At 41.7% G+C, this 14,319-nt stretch overlaps 2 protein-coding genes across 2 annotated transcripts in view; one reads left to right on the forward strand and one right to left on the reverse strand.

The window, feature by feature from the left end:
• The window catches only part of LOC101647176 (eukaryotic translation initiation factor 4E-like), a 1,011-nt gene extending 375 nt beyond the window's left edge, over nucleotides 1-636 (reverse strand). The window contains exon 1 of the mRNA XM_004699220.3: nucleotides 77-636. Coding sequence (XP_004699277.2) covers nucleotides 77-633 — 557 coding nt within the window. The 5' untranslated portion in view covers nucleotides 634-636. The remainder of the gene's footprint in view (nucleotides 1-76) is intronic.
• VAV3 (vav guanine nucleotide exchange factor 3) overlaps nucleotides 1-14,319 on the forward strand; it is a 417,371-nt gene that overhangs the window by 322,664 nt on the left and 80,388 nt on the right. The window lies entirely within an intron of this gene.

The raw sequence follows: 14,319 nt of genomic DNA on the forward strand, positions 1-14,319 counted from the left end.
AGTGGTGGAGCCGCTCTTCGTCGCTGTGTCTGCGTGAGACTGATAACCAATCGCCATCTTTGGAGGAAGTCCCAACCTTTCCTTGTATACCCTCCCTATATGTGTAACAGCATCTCTGTTTTCACATTCAGTAGTCCATATTGCTATCTTATCACCTTTAGCTCTAACATTAACAACAGCCCCACAGACATCATCACTGTAGTCATCAAAAGATTCTCCAATAAGGCACAGCAGTGTCTCTAGCCAAAAGCGATCGAGGTCACTTCGTCTCTGCTGTTTGTTCAATGTAATTAGCCATCGTCCTCCTCGTTTGTTTTTCTCATCTTCCCCCATGGGCTCAATCCCATCCTTAAAAAGTGAGTAGTCACAGCCAGGCATTAAATTACTAGACAACTGGATATGGTTGTACAGAGCCCAAAAATCTTCAACAGTATCAAACTTAGAGATGAGCCGAAGGTTTGCTTGCCAAGTTTTGCTTTTATCATTTTTAAAAAACCAGAGTGCCCATCTGTTCTGTAGTGGATGTTTAATATAGTGTTCTGGATTAGCAATCTCCTGATTAGATTCTGTTTTCTCTTCTTCTGTAGGTAGGGGATTAGGAGTAGGAGTGGTTTCCGGTTCCACAGTCGCCATCTTAGATCGATCTCCCATATCACCTTTTAAGGGCATTTAAAACTCTTCAAACTAAAGAGTCTATCCAAAAAGATGTCTTTATTTTTTTCTAAATTTTTAACAATATATAGCTCTATACATTTTCACCAACCTAAAGAATACAAAGAGAGATTTCATTTTTTCATTCGTTTTTCCCTTAAACAAATACCTGAAAATATGGATCTTTTCACATGTTTAAGACCCATTGAGCTGTGATTCATGAATTGACTTAAAAAGAACCATGCAGGAGTGGTATGTGACCTACTGTAATTGCCCCAGGGGTGGGGTGGGGTGGGAATCACCACTGTCTGCATCAGCTGTCCAAGGCTGATTTCTATGAGGCTCCAGCCTACATGCCTCCACCCTCCAACTGTCCTGCCAGCTCGCATCCCTCCCACAGCACTCCACTTATGTGGCTGGGTTTGAGGAGTCATTGCAGTGGCCTTGTAGAACTCACATAATGCCCCCCATCGTGAATTTTTGTTTATTTTTATTAAGGGTGCTAACAGATTACAATTCAAGTGTGAAAATGCTGCAGAATGCAATTGTTCAATCAGGGCAATATCTTCTCTGTCGTGTCAACAGGCAGGACTCTTTTTGACCCTCAGCCATTTGGCCTGGCCTGGCCTCTGCCCTGCTCAAGAAATATTATGAAGCTCTTTTAGGATTGCCAATAAATACGCAAAAAGCCATGCTACTCCACAATAATGCTCCACCCCCAAGGCACTCAGCTTTCCCAAAGGCACCCTGTTCCTCAAGCTAGCCTCCTGACTGAAGGCACTTCGCTGTACTGCCTTAGTGGGCTGAGAAGGCCACTACTCTGTCTCATATTCTGAGGCCTGGCTCTGCTGCTGTTGTGCCTCTATTGCTCCTCTGGTGTCATGGCTGTCTCCTGCATCAAGGAGGTTCAATGCACAGGGATCTTGAGGTAAAAAGGGTACGCTTCACTACAGCCTCATTCATCTCTCTTGGGTTTCTGAAATTAACTCTTGATGGGAGTAGAAGGCCTCCTCTTTCTACTGCGGGGTGGCTGGTGGTTTCAAACTGTGGACCTTGTAGGTAGCAGCCCAACTCGTAACCCACTATACCATGAGGATAGTTCTGTCCTGTCCTGTAGGGTCACTATGCATTGGAATCGACTCAGTGGCAGTGAGTGAGGGTATAACATGATGAGATTGTATAGCGGGAACTCTGGTACCATAGTGGTTACACTGTGGGTACATTGTAACTGCTGACCGCAAGGCCAATCTTGGAAACCCACAGGGAATGTTCTACCCTGCCCTATTGGGTTGCTCTGAGACAGAATCAATTCAATGGCAATGCGTTTTTTCAGTTATATTCTCTATTAGATTTAAGCAATTTGAGACAAGGACCCTTATCTCCCTTGCTCATTATTGTGCCCCAATGTGTAGCCGAATTGATGAGTAAAAGAATAAAGGAACCAGTCCAGGAATCAACCAAACTTGTAAATGAATATATTTTAAATATAGACTCCAAAGAATATCTTAAAACAAGCACACAAACACACAAAAAACAAACAAACAAGAAACACCTTGTGTTTACTGGCAAATACGTAAAACTTTTCAGAATGTTTTCAAAGTTACTATCTGTGTTTTGTACCAAATCATTTTATTTGACTGCAATAAAATATAACAAAACAGAAACCATATATACTTGAGTATAAGCTGACCTGAATATCAGCCACAGCACCTAATTTTACCACAAAAATGGCATTAAAAATGTGCTGAAAAACTCGGCTTATACACGAGTATATACGGTATGTCCTATAAGGTTCTTTATATTGAGGAAATATAAAAAGGGGCAAAGCCACAATTAAACAGTAAATGGAAGGCATGATGTATCTGGTATCCGGAGAAGTAGCTGATGATTCATCTGTGTGATGTAACAGCCCCTTGAGATTTGTCAGCACTGTAGGAGGAACGGACTATTCAGCTAAGCAGGTGGCACCTCTGGATTGTTCTAGCTCCATGTTTACCTGTTGCCATGCATGCTTAATGAAACCTGAGAACAAAATATTACGGTGATACTTTGCAATTATCAATGGTTAAGCCAAAGTGATATTAAGAACTAATGTCACATCGCTACATCCTTTGAAGATAATGATTTCTTTTTTTGCAGTAGAAAAAAACCAACTCATTTGTCTTTACCCACATGCGTGTTTTAGAATTGATATTCACCTCTCGTAATTTAAATTTTCCCCTGAACATGTTATTATTTACTGTAGAGTTTTTATAACTTGCCAAGCAGTCAAAAGATATGAATTACATAGTCTCTTCTCTAATGACAAAAATGGTTTCTCTGCAATTTCATAATGGACTCAATAGTTTTTACTGTATTGAGGTAGGAAAAGAATAGAATTCCCTCTTAAGTTTTGAAGGATAAAATAGGTTCTTGTTGAAATCTACGAAAAGATATGGAAACTAAATTTATCAAAAGCATTATGGATGCAGGTGACATGGTGTGAGGGATGCAGGATTGCTTATTGAATTTATTGGGTAGACTGACTGGTTAGTGCAGCTCCACTGAGGCAGGTCCAAAGTCAGATTCCCATGACGTTTTCTCTGTGGTTTTTGTGTTTGCACAGAACTGCCCCTCCTTATGTTCACACTTGCGGTTTAATCAGACTGTTTTGCTATATTTTACAGAGCGAACTCTGGTACCATAGTGGTAACACCTGGGTACATTGTAACTGCTGTATTGTGTACTGAAGAAACTATTTTGGGCACACACTAGGTGAAGCCCTTGGAAACTACCATTTTTATTATTCAAGAGCAGTCCGTAGTCATCATTTCCTTTGGTTCATTTCAGTTTAGGTTACTTTCTGTGATGGGAGGGACTGTTATATTAGGGGGCAGGGAGAGTGTTCCCAGAGGCATTGGTGTTAGTTAGGGAGCAAGAACTAGATAAATTAATGGGACCCACATTCAGTTAGGTAGGAATGCAGGACATGCTCATTATTGATATCAGTGTGTATATATATATATATATATATATATATATATATCATAATTAGTGAGAAATCTATGGTTTGATTTTAGAATTATTTTCTTATAAACATATAATATTTTAGAATGATATTAATATGTGTTATATTAAAGCGTTTTAAAAATATATAATTGGACATAAACTTTGTGTAAAATGTTACTGGTATCTTAATTGAGAAATTAGGCTAAATGAAACATTGCAGTATATTTTGCCATGCATAATCCTGTTCTCACCACTATAACAGCATACCAGATAATTTGTAACTCCTTTGCACAATTTCTTAATAACCTTTGTGTGTTCCTCTGTAGTCGGCAGTTTACGTTTAATAATGATTACCTTTTTATTTTTCTATTATGCCCTGAGGATGTTGGTTCCATTTCATTATTATTATTATTATTATTATTTTCCAGGTGATTAGAAGCAACTGTATATATAACCATTTAAACAGCTTATTATGCTATATTTGAACAAGTTGAAACATAACATAATTTTTTTTAGATTTAAGGCTGATGGCAGAAGGTCTTTATGTAGAGCATGGGAGGGGGGAAACCCTGGGAAGCTAACATTTGAAAGATAAATTTATCAGATTTATCACAAAAATGAAAGAACAAGTTGAGAAGGACTTTGGAATAGGAAGTGAGAAAAGAAATTGAGATGTTTAAGGATGAAGAAATACCACTATTGTTCCCCAAGTAAATATGCAGCACACATGTCAAATATTTTAAATTGGAAAATTACCACTAGCAAAAATGTGTTAGGTGACTATCTTAATTTTTTAGTATTGCATCAATTTATAGGGAGGCAGAATATATATTATATAGACATATATATATATATATCTCCTCAAAAAAAGAAAAATATATATATGTATATATAAATAAATAATTACTAGAGTTATGGAGATTTTGAATTAAATCTTTGAACTTTCCATAAGTAGTTTCGAGGGTCTATAGCCATGAGTCAATGTACTCAGGTGCCAACGGAAAGTATGTGCTACAGGGGAAAGATGAGGCAGCCTGCTTCTGCTAAGACTGTGACCCTGGAAGCTCTGTGGCCCACTTCGACTGCCCTCCTGTGCCATTATAAATTGGACTCAAGAATGTGGCACCCCTCTGCCATCCAACTCACAACAGCCCCTCTCTTGGGCTTCTGAGACTAGACATCTTTTAGCGCAGCCTCTTCTTTCTTCTTCCGAGCAGCTCGTGGGTTCAGAACACCCACCTTTTGGTTAGGCAGACGCATGTCTCATCTACAACAGTATCAGGCTGTGGGGGTTTGCACGTGGAACTTTTGAAGTGGATTCTTTCTCAGGTCCCTTTAGAAAAGGAAGGATCCGATTCTTTAAGTATTGAAATCCGAAAGCGATCCTATGTGACCAGTCCATAACTTTTTCCGAAGGCATCTAGACCACCAAGGATTGCACTGAGGAGCCCTGGTGGCATAGTGGTTATGCATTGGGTTGCTAGCTTCCAGGTCAGCAGTTCAAAACCACCAGCCACTCCGAGGGAGAATCCTGAGGCTTTCTACTTCTGCAATGAGTCATGGAAACCCGCAGAGGCAGTTCCGCCCTGTCCCATAGGGTTTGCTCTGAGTCGGAATAGACTTGTTGGTGGGAGTTTGAATTGTGAAGGAGTCCACCTATACTGAGTGAAAACGGCCACAGGTGTACTGCCCCCTGCCAGTGTTACTTCAAAAGAATGTGTAGATCAGTAAGGCTTCTATTTTCTTTATGCAAATTGAGTGTTGACCTTTAGCCACAGGGAAAGATAGTTTGAACACAAATTTTGCCATCTTGAAATGAAGGTATATACGGCCAACCTCTTCCTATGAAACACTGTTAGTTTTTACAAGTTGTTATTCAGACACCTGATTTTAAACGGATACGTGCCAATAATCCGTTTGCTCATATCTGAATCCATAAAATGATCAGTAGAGAGTTTATGCTGACTTGGTGCTGGTTTACGAATTACTCCCACCCCTGGAACAGGTGGTGCTGGTTGCTTGCTGTCTCGTGATTCCCGCACCCGGCAGCTGCTTGTGTGCAGAGAACTGCTCTGTAAAGTTTTCCAGGCTGTGGCAGTTGGAAGCAAATCACCCAGCCTGTCTTCTCCAGCACCTTTGATGGGTTTGAACCACCCATCTTCAGTCACACACGTCACCCTCTGCACCACTCATCAATTCCCAGGGGAAAGGGGGTTTCCCTAGTTAAAAGACGGTGGCGAAAATGAAAAATTGATCTTAGGGTTGCCTGTCATGTCGGATGCTGTGGACGGATCCTCCGCAGTTGAAAGTGCACTCAGCAAAGGGTGCCCACACTTGCCAGATCACTAGCTCTTTCAAGTGGATGTTTCCAACATAGTGTCAGTGTTACCGTAGACACTACCTTCTGCTTTTCCCTGCCCCTATTGGAAGCTTATTGTTAAAGGGATTGTCTGTCTGGTGCGCTTTTGTTACGTAGGTATGTTGATTGTTCATCTAGGACCTAAACCTGCTCTGGCCTCTTGAAAGAAATCAGCAAAATGGTGATCTGAGGGCCTTTGCTTTCTCTTTAACTTTGCCAAGCAGGTGTGCCAATCCTGCGTGCTCCTCATCTTAACACACAATCAATAGACGGCGTCTGACTCTTTGGGGAACACAACTAGATATGCTCTCTGGGACTCAAGTTCCTCTATCCCAGGAAAGGGAGATGATGAAGAAAAGGAGAAGAACGAGGGCAATGGAAGGGTGGAACTGTGTTTTAGAAAGTGTCTGTTGGGACACATTTTATTTTCATTCAGAGGCAGTTGAATTTGTAGGAATGAAAACTTTCTTCTTGCCATCATGGTGCAAGTCTCCTCATTTAAGGAACATCCAGAATGAGTGTAAATTCCATAAAGAGTCTCTCTTAATTCTTAATACAGCAAGAATATTATCAATTTTGAACACTGAAATTATTTTCACACAGTTTGTTACTTGCCGGATATTGACTGTTCGGCATAAAAATTTTAAAGCAAGTCAAAAATAAATCTGAAACGATCTTTCATGTCTTTCTAGAATACCAGTAAGCAGTGAACTCTTGTATGAAAAACAATATTTGGCTTTGAAAATAAATGCTTTTACAAATTCAGACATGGAAGCATGTAAAAAGGAAAGGAGACAAGAGCAAAGAAAGAAACACTTCATTTAGAAATTAATGTTCGTGATATAGCCTGTGTCAGCTGGACCTACTTGTTCAGAGTCTATGAGGAACTAAACGAAGGTCAATAGGACTTAAAGTATGGTGAGCAAGGGTGAGATTGGACAGGGGCCAGGATAAGATCAGATTAGATAAGGGCCAGGAAATAAAGGTTTTTGTAGGTTATGGCCAGCAATTTGGATTTTGTTGTAAGTGTACTGGGAGGCTTGTTATACAACTTGCTTTAAAAAAAAAACATCCAGACTCCTTTGAACTGGACAGATTGAAGCATCAAAAGAATTATTTTGAGGGAATGTTGTAGTTGTGGGAGAGCCGGCCTTCCACCACTAATCACGGATTCGATAGGCACAATTTTACAGTTGAGATATACAAATATTATATTAAAGTCATCGAGAGTATGAGAGATAAAGGAGATATTGAAATAATGGAGTCAGACGCACTTCATGGTAGCAATGCTCACCTCAGTCACACTTGGTGGTCCACGTGGAGAGAGGGGGAAGGGAAGGAGGACAAGGGGAAAGGGAACGGGAGGAGAGGGAGCCAAGAAGAGGTCAAGGGAGGAGCCAAGAGAGAGGGAGCTCTATTGCTAACTGTCATGAGTGGCGCGATCAATAATTACTTTATGCTCTTAGACGTTTTCGAATGCTCGGTTTATTCACTGCAAACACACATCAAGCAATCTAAAATATTACTCAAACTACTAAGGGCAAACTACTATGAGCATAAGGGCACAATAACAGCACTCTTCATGCATTTCATACTAGCACCATAGTCCCAGTAAGCATTGCCTCATCGGTATATTCACCCTGGGTAGTGTTGGAGAGAGCAGGAGATGATGTCTCTTTGGTTCCTAGCTCTCTGAAAAGTCAGTGTCTCTACCTGGGTTTAAATGGACAAGTTGGCTGGCTCTTTGACGTATTCATTGTCCCAGTCAAGTCTTATCGGGTTTCTCCACGCTTTAGGTGACTTGGCTGGCTTTTGGGCATCGGTCAGGTCTCAGCCCAGTCTTATCAGGGTTCCCCACATATTTGTGGTGGCTCCTTGGATCAGCTGTTGATTTGGGCCCCAATGTTACACTTTATTTCTTCTTCAAAGTGGAGTTTCTTGTGCTTGTTTCTTTGAGGTGGCTCAACATCTTGCAAGGTAGTTCAGCATCTTGCAAGGAAGTTCCATGGTGCTCTCATCACTAACCCAGGCCTATATACCTTTGGGAGCATGCAACCCCACTAATTACAGGTAACAACATACGTCCCAGGAAGGGGTTGCACTATAGTTTATACAGTAATGGAAGGGGGTGGTCTAGGGGCATACACTCAATAGGAAGAGGAGAGATTGGGGGTATGCATGTGACAGGATAGGCAGATTCTAGATTCAGGATGGCAGCTTAATTTTGGATGTCACAGGAGCAGGTTTGATCTGTTCTCTGGATCTCCATAATAACCATTATCAGTAGGGTGTAAACCCACCTACCTGAACCAAGCGAATGGTCACAAGCCTCAGGTAGAAGTAGTCCATTGTCCCCAGCCGCAGGGAGCAGGCCCACAGGTGGTGGGACAGACAGCAGTCTGGCAGCTGATTGCCTCAAGTAACTTTTACCATTAGCTGCAAGCAGTGTCCTAAGTTTAACATATTTGGGGGAGACGACTTAGGAGAAATCTTTCTGTTTCCCACAGAACGTCAGTTAGAAAGTTAATGCTCAAACTGTTGAAATGAAAATGGAAAGAAATCGTTCGGGGAGAGATTTTGGCATTATAATTAACAGAGCTTGAGAGCTGACAGACAGTGAAGATGATAAGTGTGTGTGTAGTGTGTGTTGGGTGTGTGTATGTTTGGAGGGGGAGCCATCATTGGGAGAGAAGTGTAAATACCAGCCCTTCTTCTAGCCTAAATAGTCTCGTGAGATAGGAACACAGGCTCTATCAATAAGTGGGTCAGTCGAGTGTGTGCAGACTGTGTACAAGAACTGTACATAGAAAGGTGTTTGTGGTCCCATGCTCAGATTTCACACTAGTGAGGTCAATACCTTTGTTTAGCAATAGTATTGACATGGAAAGGGAAACCATCTAAGGGAGCAATGTTTGGGGCACCTAATCCACACTTGGCAAGTTACATAGAAATGACACATGAGTTTTAAAGAATGAAGGCACTAGTCTGATATTTTCTCTTTAGGTTGGGGGTTAACTGGGTATATTCAGACAGCATACTATATGCCACGAAGGAGGTGCAGTGTGTTGAAGAGAACTGGATATGTTAAAATAAAATTCAAATAATTAACAGTGTCGAGGCTACGTTTAAAATAATGAATTGGTTTCTTGTGATGCCACTGATCTTTTTTGGTCACCCAAGTTCATTCTAGTCTCCGAGCCTTTGTGTTTATTGTTCTTGCCTGCTAACATATCCCTCAAAAGAACTTGCTGCCATTTCCTTATTCAGGCCTTAAGCCTGGCCTGGGCCTGATCTCTCGGCTTTCACCCTTTCGTGACTCTTGGGACATATATGCCCCCACTGATATTTTCAACTTCTTGGGTTTCTTTGAAGCTGGCCCCACTACTAGACATGACATCCCTCACTGACCCATAGCCCTACGGGGGACAACACTGGAGACACAGTGGGGGAATTGCACCCAATCTGACCCCACCACACAGAGACAAAGCACTAAGGGCATGCAACAGAATAGCAAGGGGAACAGAAAAAGAACTCCCAAGGGAATACCAAAAATAGACTTTGGGGCCAGGATGTGACACCCCACCAGACTCGACTGGAAAACATTCCTGTAAGTCAACAAATCGACCATGAACTATTTACAGGCTTTTCTTTCTTTTTTTTTTGTCATTGGTTTGTTGTTTTGTTTTTTGTTGCTTTGTTTTGCTCTGTCTTGTTTTCTGTGCATATTATTATCTCTGCAGGTCTATCTAGATAAGATAGGCGGGATAAACAACCTGGAGGAGAAAACAACAGTTCCAGGGGGACATGGGAGAAGGGGAGGTGGAGGAAAGGAAGTGGGTGTTAACAAACCCAGGGACGAGGGAATAACAAGTGATCCAAAATCCATGGCGAGGAGGGTGTAGGAGGCCTATTAGAGCTTGATCAAGGACAATGTAACCAAGAGGAATTACTGAAACTCAGATGAAGGCTGAGCATGATAGTGGGACAAGAGGAAAGTAAAAGGAAATAGAGGAAAGAACTAGGAGGCAAAGGACATTTATAGAGGTCTAAATACAGGCGTGTACATAAGTAAATATATTTACATATGATGATGGAAATAGATCTTTGTGAATATATTTATAGGTTTAGTATTAAGGTAGCAGATAGACATTGGCCCTTCACTCAAGTATTTCCTCAATGCAAGAACACTTTGTTCTATTAAACTGGCATTCCATGATGCTCACCTTCCGGACATGATTGCTGAAGATAAAGCAGGTACATAAGCAAATGTGGTGAAGAAAGCTGATGGTGCCCAGCTATCAAAAGGTATAGCATCTGGGGTATTAAAGGCTTCAAGATAAACAGGCAGCCATCTAGCTGAGAAGCAACAAAGCCCACATGGAAGAAGCAAAGCAGCCTGTGTGAACACAAGGTGTCAAAGGGATCAGGTATCAGGCATCAAAGAACAAAAAAAATCATATCATTGTGAGTGAGGGCCAGTGTGGAGTGGAGACCCAAAGCCCATCTGGACATCCTCTTACAGAAGGGTCACAAGGAAGAGACAAGCCAGTCAGGGTATAGTATAGCAACAATGAATCATACAACTTTCCTCTAGTTCTTTAATGCTTCCTCCCCCCACTATCATGAGCCCCTTCTACCTTACAAATTTGGCTAGACCAGAGGATGTGCACTGGTACAGATAAGAACTGGAAACACAGGGAATCCAGGGCAGATAAACCCCTCAGGACCATTAATGAGAGTAGGGATACCAGGTGGGTAAAGGGAAGATGGGGTTGAAAGAGGGAACCGATCACAAGGATCTGAATATAACCCCCTCCATGGTGGGTGGACAACAGAAAAGTGGGTGAAAGGAGACATTGGGCAGTGTAAGACATGACAAAATAGTAATAATTGATAAATTATCAAGGGTTCGTGAGGGAGAGGGAGAGGGGATGGATGGGAAAATATGAGGTACTAATACCAAGGTCTCAAGAAGAAAGAAAATGTTTTGAGAACGATGATGGCAACAAATATACAAATGTGTCTGACACAATGGATGGATGTATGGATTGTGATGAGTGGTACGAGCCCCCAATAAAATGATTTTAAAAAGAAGGGAAAAAAAAGATAATGGAATTTTCCAGTGAAGCTTTTTGAAAACTGATAGGTTTTGTATTTGGTGGTATTATCAGTAAAAAAAATTCATGATAAAGAAAACGAATTTCCCAAAGGCGTTACTCAACCAAATGTAGGAATTATTTGCACTACCCAGGGATGACTCCTCTTTTACTGAAGTTTTCTTCAAAGAAAGGTTGGCCCTGGTGCCTTGTCTATCTGCATAAAATATTTTAATTCCCAAACCTGGCTAGTACTTGTGTTTCTCTGGGTTCTTTAGTGAAGCAAAGCCAGGGATGCTTCTCCAGCAAGTCCCAGGGCAATGAATATTCAACTTAGGGACCATTCATCCTTGCCCTTTAGGGTGTAAAGTTGGTTCATTTTGACAGAATGATTAAACCAACTCTTCCACCGAATTCTTCATCACAGTCACCTTCACTTGTTGGCACGTGCAGTTTTTAAATCATTGCAAAGGTTTTTTAGAGTCTTTTCTTGCACTAATCAGAAAAATAAACCCATTGCCATAAAGCCGATTCCAACTCATGGTGATTCCAAAGGACAGAGTAGAACTGACCTCTAGGGTTTCCAAAGGCTGGCCAGGAGCAGGCTGCCACGTCTTTCACCCACAGAACAGCTAATACATTTCAACTGGTGAATTTTGAGTTTGCACATCAGCGCTTTAAGCACTGTGCCACCAGGGCTTCCTTCTAACAGTAGACAAAAACCAAACCCACTGACAAATCAATTTTGATTCACAATAACCCTGCGTAATTTCCACAACTTTGTAAATCTTCATGGGAGCATACAGCTTCATCTTTGTCCCACAGAGTGGCTGGTGGGCTCGAACCACCGACCTTATGACTAAGACTCTAAAGCTTACCCAGCAGTACAAATAACTAAACATTCAAGATCTAATTTTAGATGACTCATTTTAATTATTTCCCCATAAAATAAAAGATGACCGATTATATAGAGATAGTGGAACTTCTGACATGACACAAATCTATGTTGATGTGATGTACAAATGCTTTTCACTTAATGTCTGGAGAGAATTGTAGTATACATGTTTGAAGTTTGAGGACCAAACCAAACAGACTTCTGAGATGACTGGAGAGTTTATAATATGATCAAATAAAATAGGGTTTGGTCATTTTTAAAGATAAATGTTGACTTTATTTCCAATCGGTCAGTGTTACTGAGGGGAACTGAAGGTCTACTTTAATAGTTTATGCTATTTTGCATCTCAGAATCTTGTGAAGCAGGGACTACCAAGGGAGATATGAATGAGATTTTGTAAGGAACTAGTGATTTTAAGCCTGAACAAATTTTAAAAGGCTAATATATGTTTTGTTGTGGTTGCTTTTTTACAAAAGGGAATTGCCATATTCAGCATAATTCTAGATGGAAGGAAGTAGGTTAAAAGACAGAAATTACACGAGAGGGATTTTCGACTAAGATTTCAGAAGATCTTGCTATTTACCCATGTGGCATCAGCGATGAGTTGTCAAAGGAACGTGTAGTTGGTGCTCTGCCCTGCACAGTTTCAACCCAAGGTTGGGAATTGCCAGCACCTTTCCTCAGGAGACAGGAGACTCTCCACTAAATCAACACAAATTGGCTATTCACATATGAGCTTCTGTAAATCTAATTTCTTCTCTGTTCTTGACATCATTTACAAAGTGGGATGCCTGCTGTGGCGTTAGATTAGCGATTACATTGGCGATTGAGTGCTGACATGAAGTTTAATTCTGCCTTTCTTCTCTTATTTTAATTGCATTTTGATTCATCAAATGCTGGCCTTCTCAGCAGGTAGACAGCACCTTTTTGTGAAAATTCAACCTCACTGCCATGAGTCAGTTCCGAGGAAGGACCCGGTAGAGCTGCCCCTGTGAGTTTTCGAGACGTGATTCTTTACCAGAATAGAAAACCCCGTCTTTCTTCCTTGGAGTGGCTGGTGGTTTCAAACCCCTGACCTTGTAGATAGCAGCCCAAAGTGCAATATCTAGGGGACTTTAAGAAAGCAAAGGCTCATTCCACCAATTTATAGAACACTTATTTTTTACCAGCATCTCAAGAATTAAGGAGCCCTCATGGCATAATGGGTATGCCTTGGGCTGCTAACTTGGAGATCAGCAGTTCAAAGCCACCGGTTGCTCCTCCGGAGAAAGATGAGGCTTTCTACTCTCGTAAAGAGTTACAGCCTCAGAAACCCCCAGGAGCAGTTTTACCCTGCCCTTCAGGGTCTCCGTGAGTCCGAATGGACTCGCTGACAGGGAGTGAGCAAGGGGGAGAGGGTCAGAATTCATCCTGCCTTGGTGCTCCTGCTTCTTTGCTTTTGTCTGGTGATCTTCAGAGCCCGGGAGTGCCGATCCACTTTCATTGGGGGGTGCGGTGGGGGTGGGGTTAGGTAGTAAAGGAGCTGGTTAACTACAAGTGGTTTAAGTGAGGTCAGTGATACTCTTATGCTAGGGTGCTTTTAGATCAGTTTCCCAAATGGAGCTCCACACCAAGAAGGGAGTAACAGCAGAAAGGCCGAAGTAATTTGAACAAAGAAAAGTAAATAAATAAGTGGGATTAAAAAACAAAGGCATCTTTGGGTGGTACGGATGACTGACATACTTTGCTGCTAACTGAAGGGTGGAAGGTTCAGGTCCACGCAGCACCAACTCACAAGAAAGGGCTGCCGGCCTCTGTCTAAAGCTCCACTGAGAACAAATGCCTAGAAAGGAACGCTCCACCCTGGCGCATGGGTGTGTCGCCATGGGCCAGAGTCAACTGCGTGGCAACTGTCTCTAGTTTGCAGCATAGATAGGTTTCATTTCCTGACCAGAGGATATTACTATGCAACATTTTCCATTTAAATGTTAAGATTTTACTGGACCATGTGTTATGGGCTGTATGCAATCCACCCATAAAGATATATGAGGCAGCATTGTTCCCTGCCTGACATCTGGTAGACTTCTTATATAGCCTTCCCATTTCTGTATTTTAATCCCTAATACATATTTGAGTGGTGAAATGTCATCAAAGATTTTTTTTCCTAACCCCTCTATGAATTTTCAATCATTTCTTCTTGAGAATGACTAACTTGGGCAGGCCAGCCATAAAAGAACTGCTGTTGCCGATATTTGTCACACGGCTCTCCTTCTCTTCATGCCAGGGGTGGGCGGCAACAGACAACCACAGTCCGGCCCAGGGCCTCCCAGCACTGGAGGCCGCAGCCGCTA

The sequence above is a fragment of the Echinops telfairi genome, unplaced genomic scaffold, assembly GCF_000313985.2.
Source record: "Echinops telfairi isolate 266 unplaced genomic scaffold, ASM31398v2 ScPeMD7_443;HRSCAF=831, whole genome shotgun sequence".
Taxonomy (NCBI): domain Eukaryota; kingdom Metazoa; phylum Chordata; class Mammalia; order Afrosoricida; family Tenrecidae; genus Echinops; species Echinops telfairi.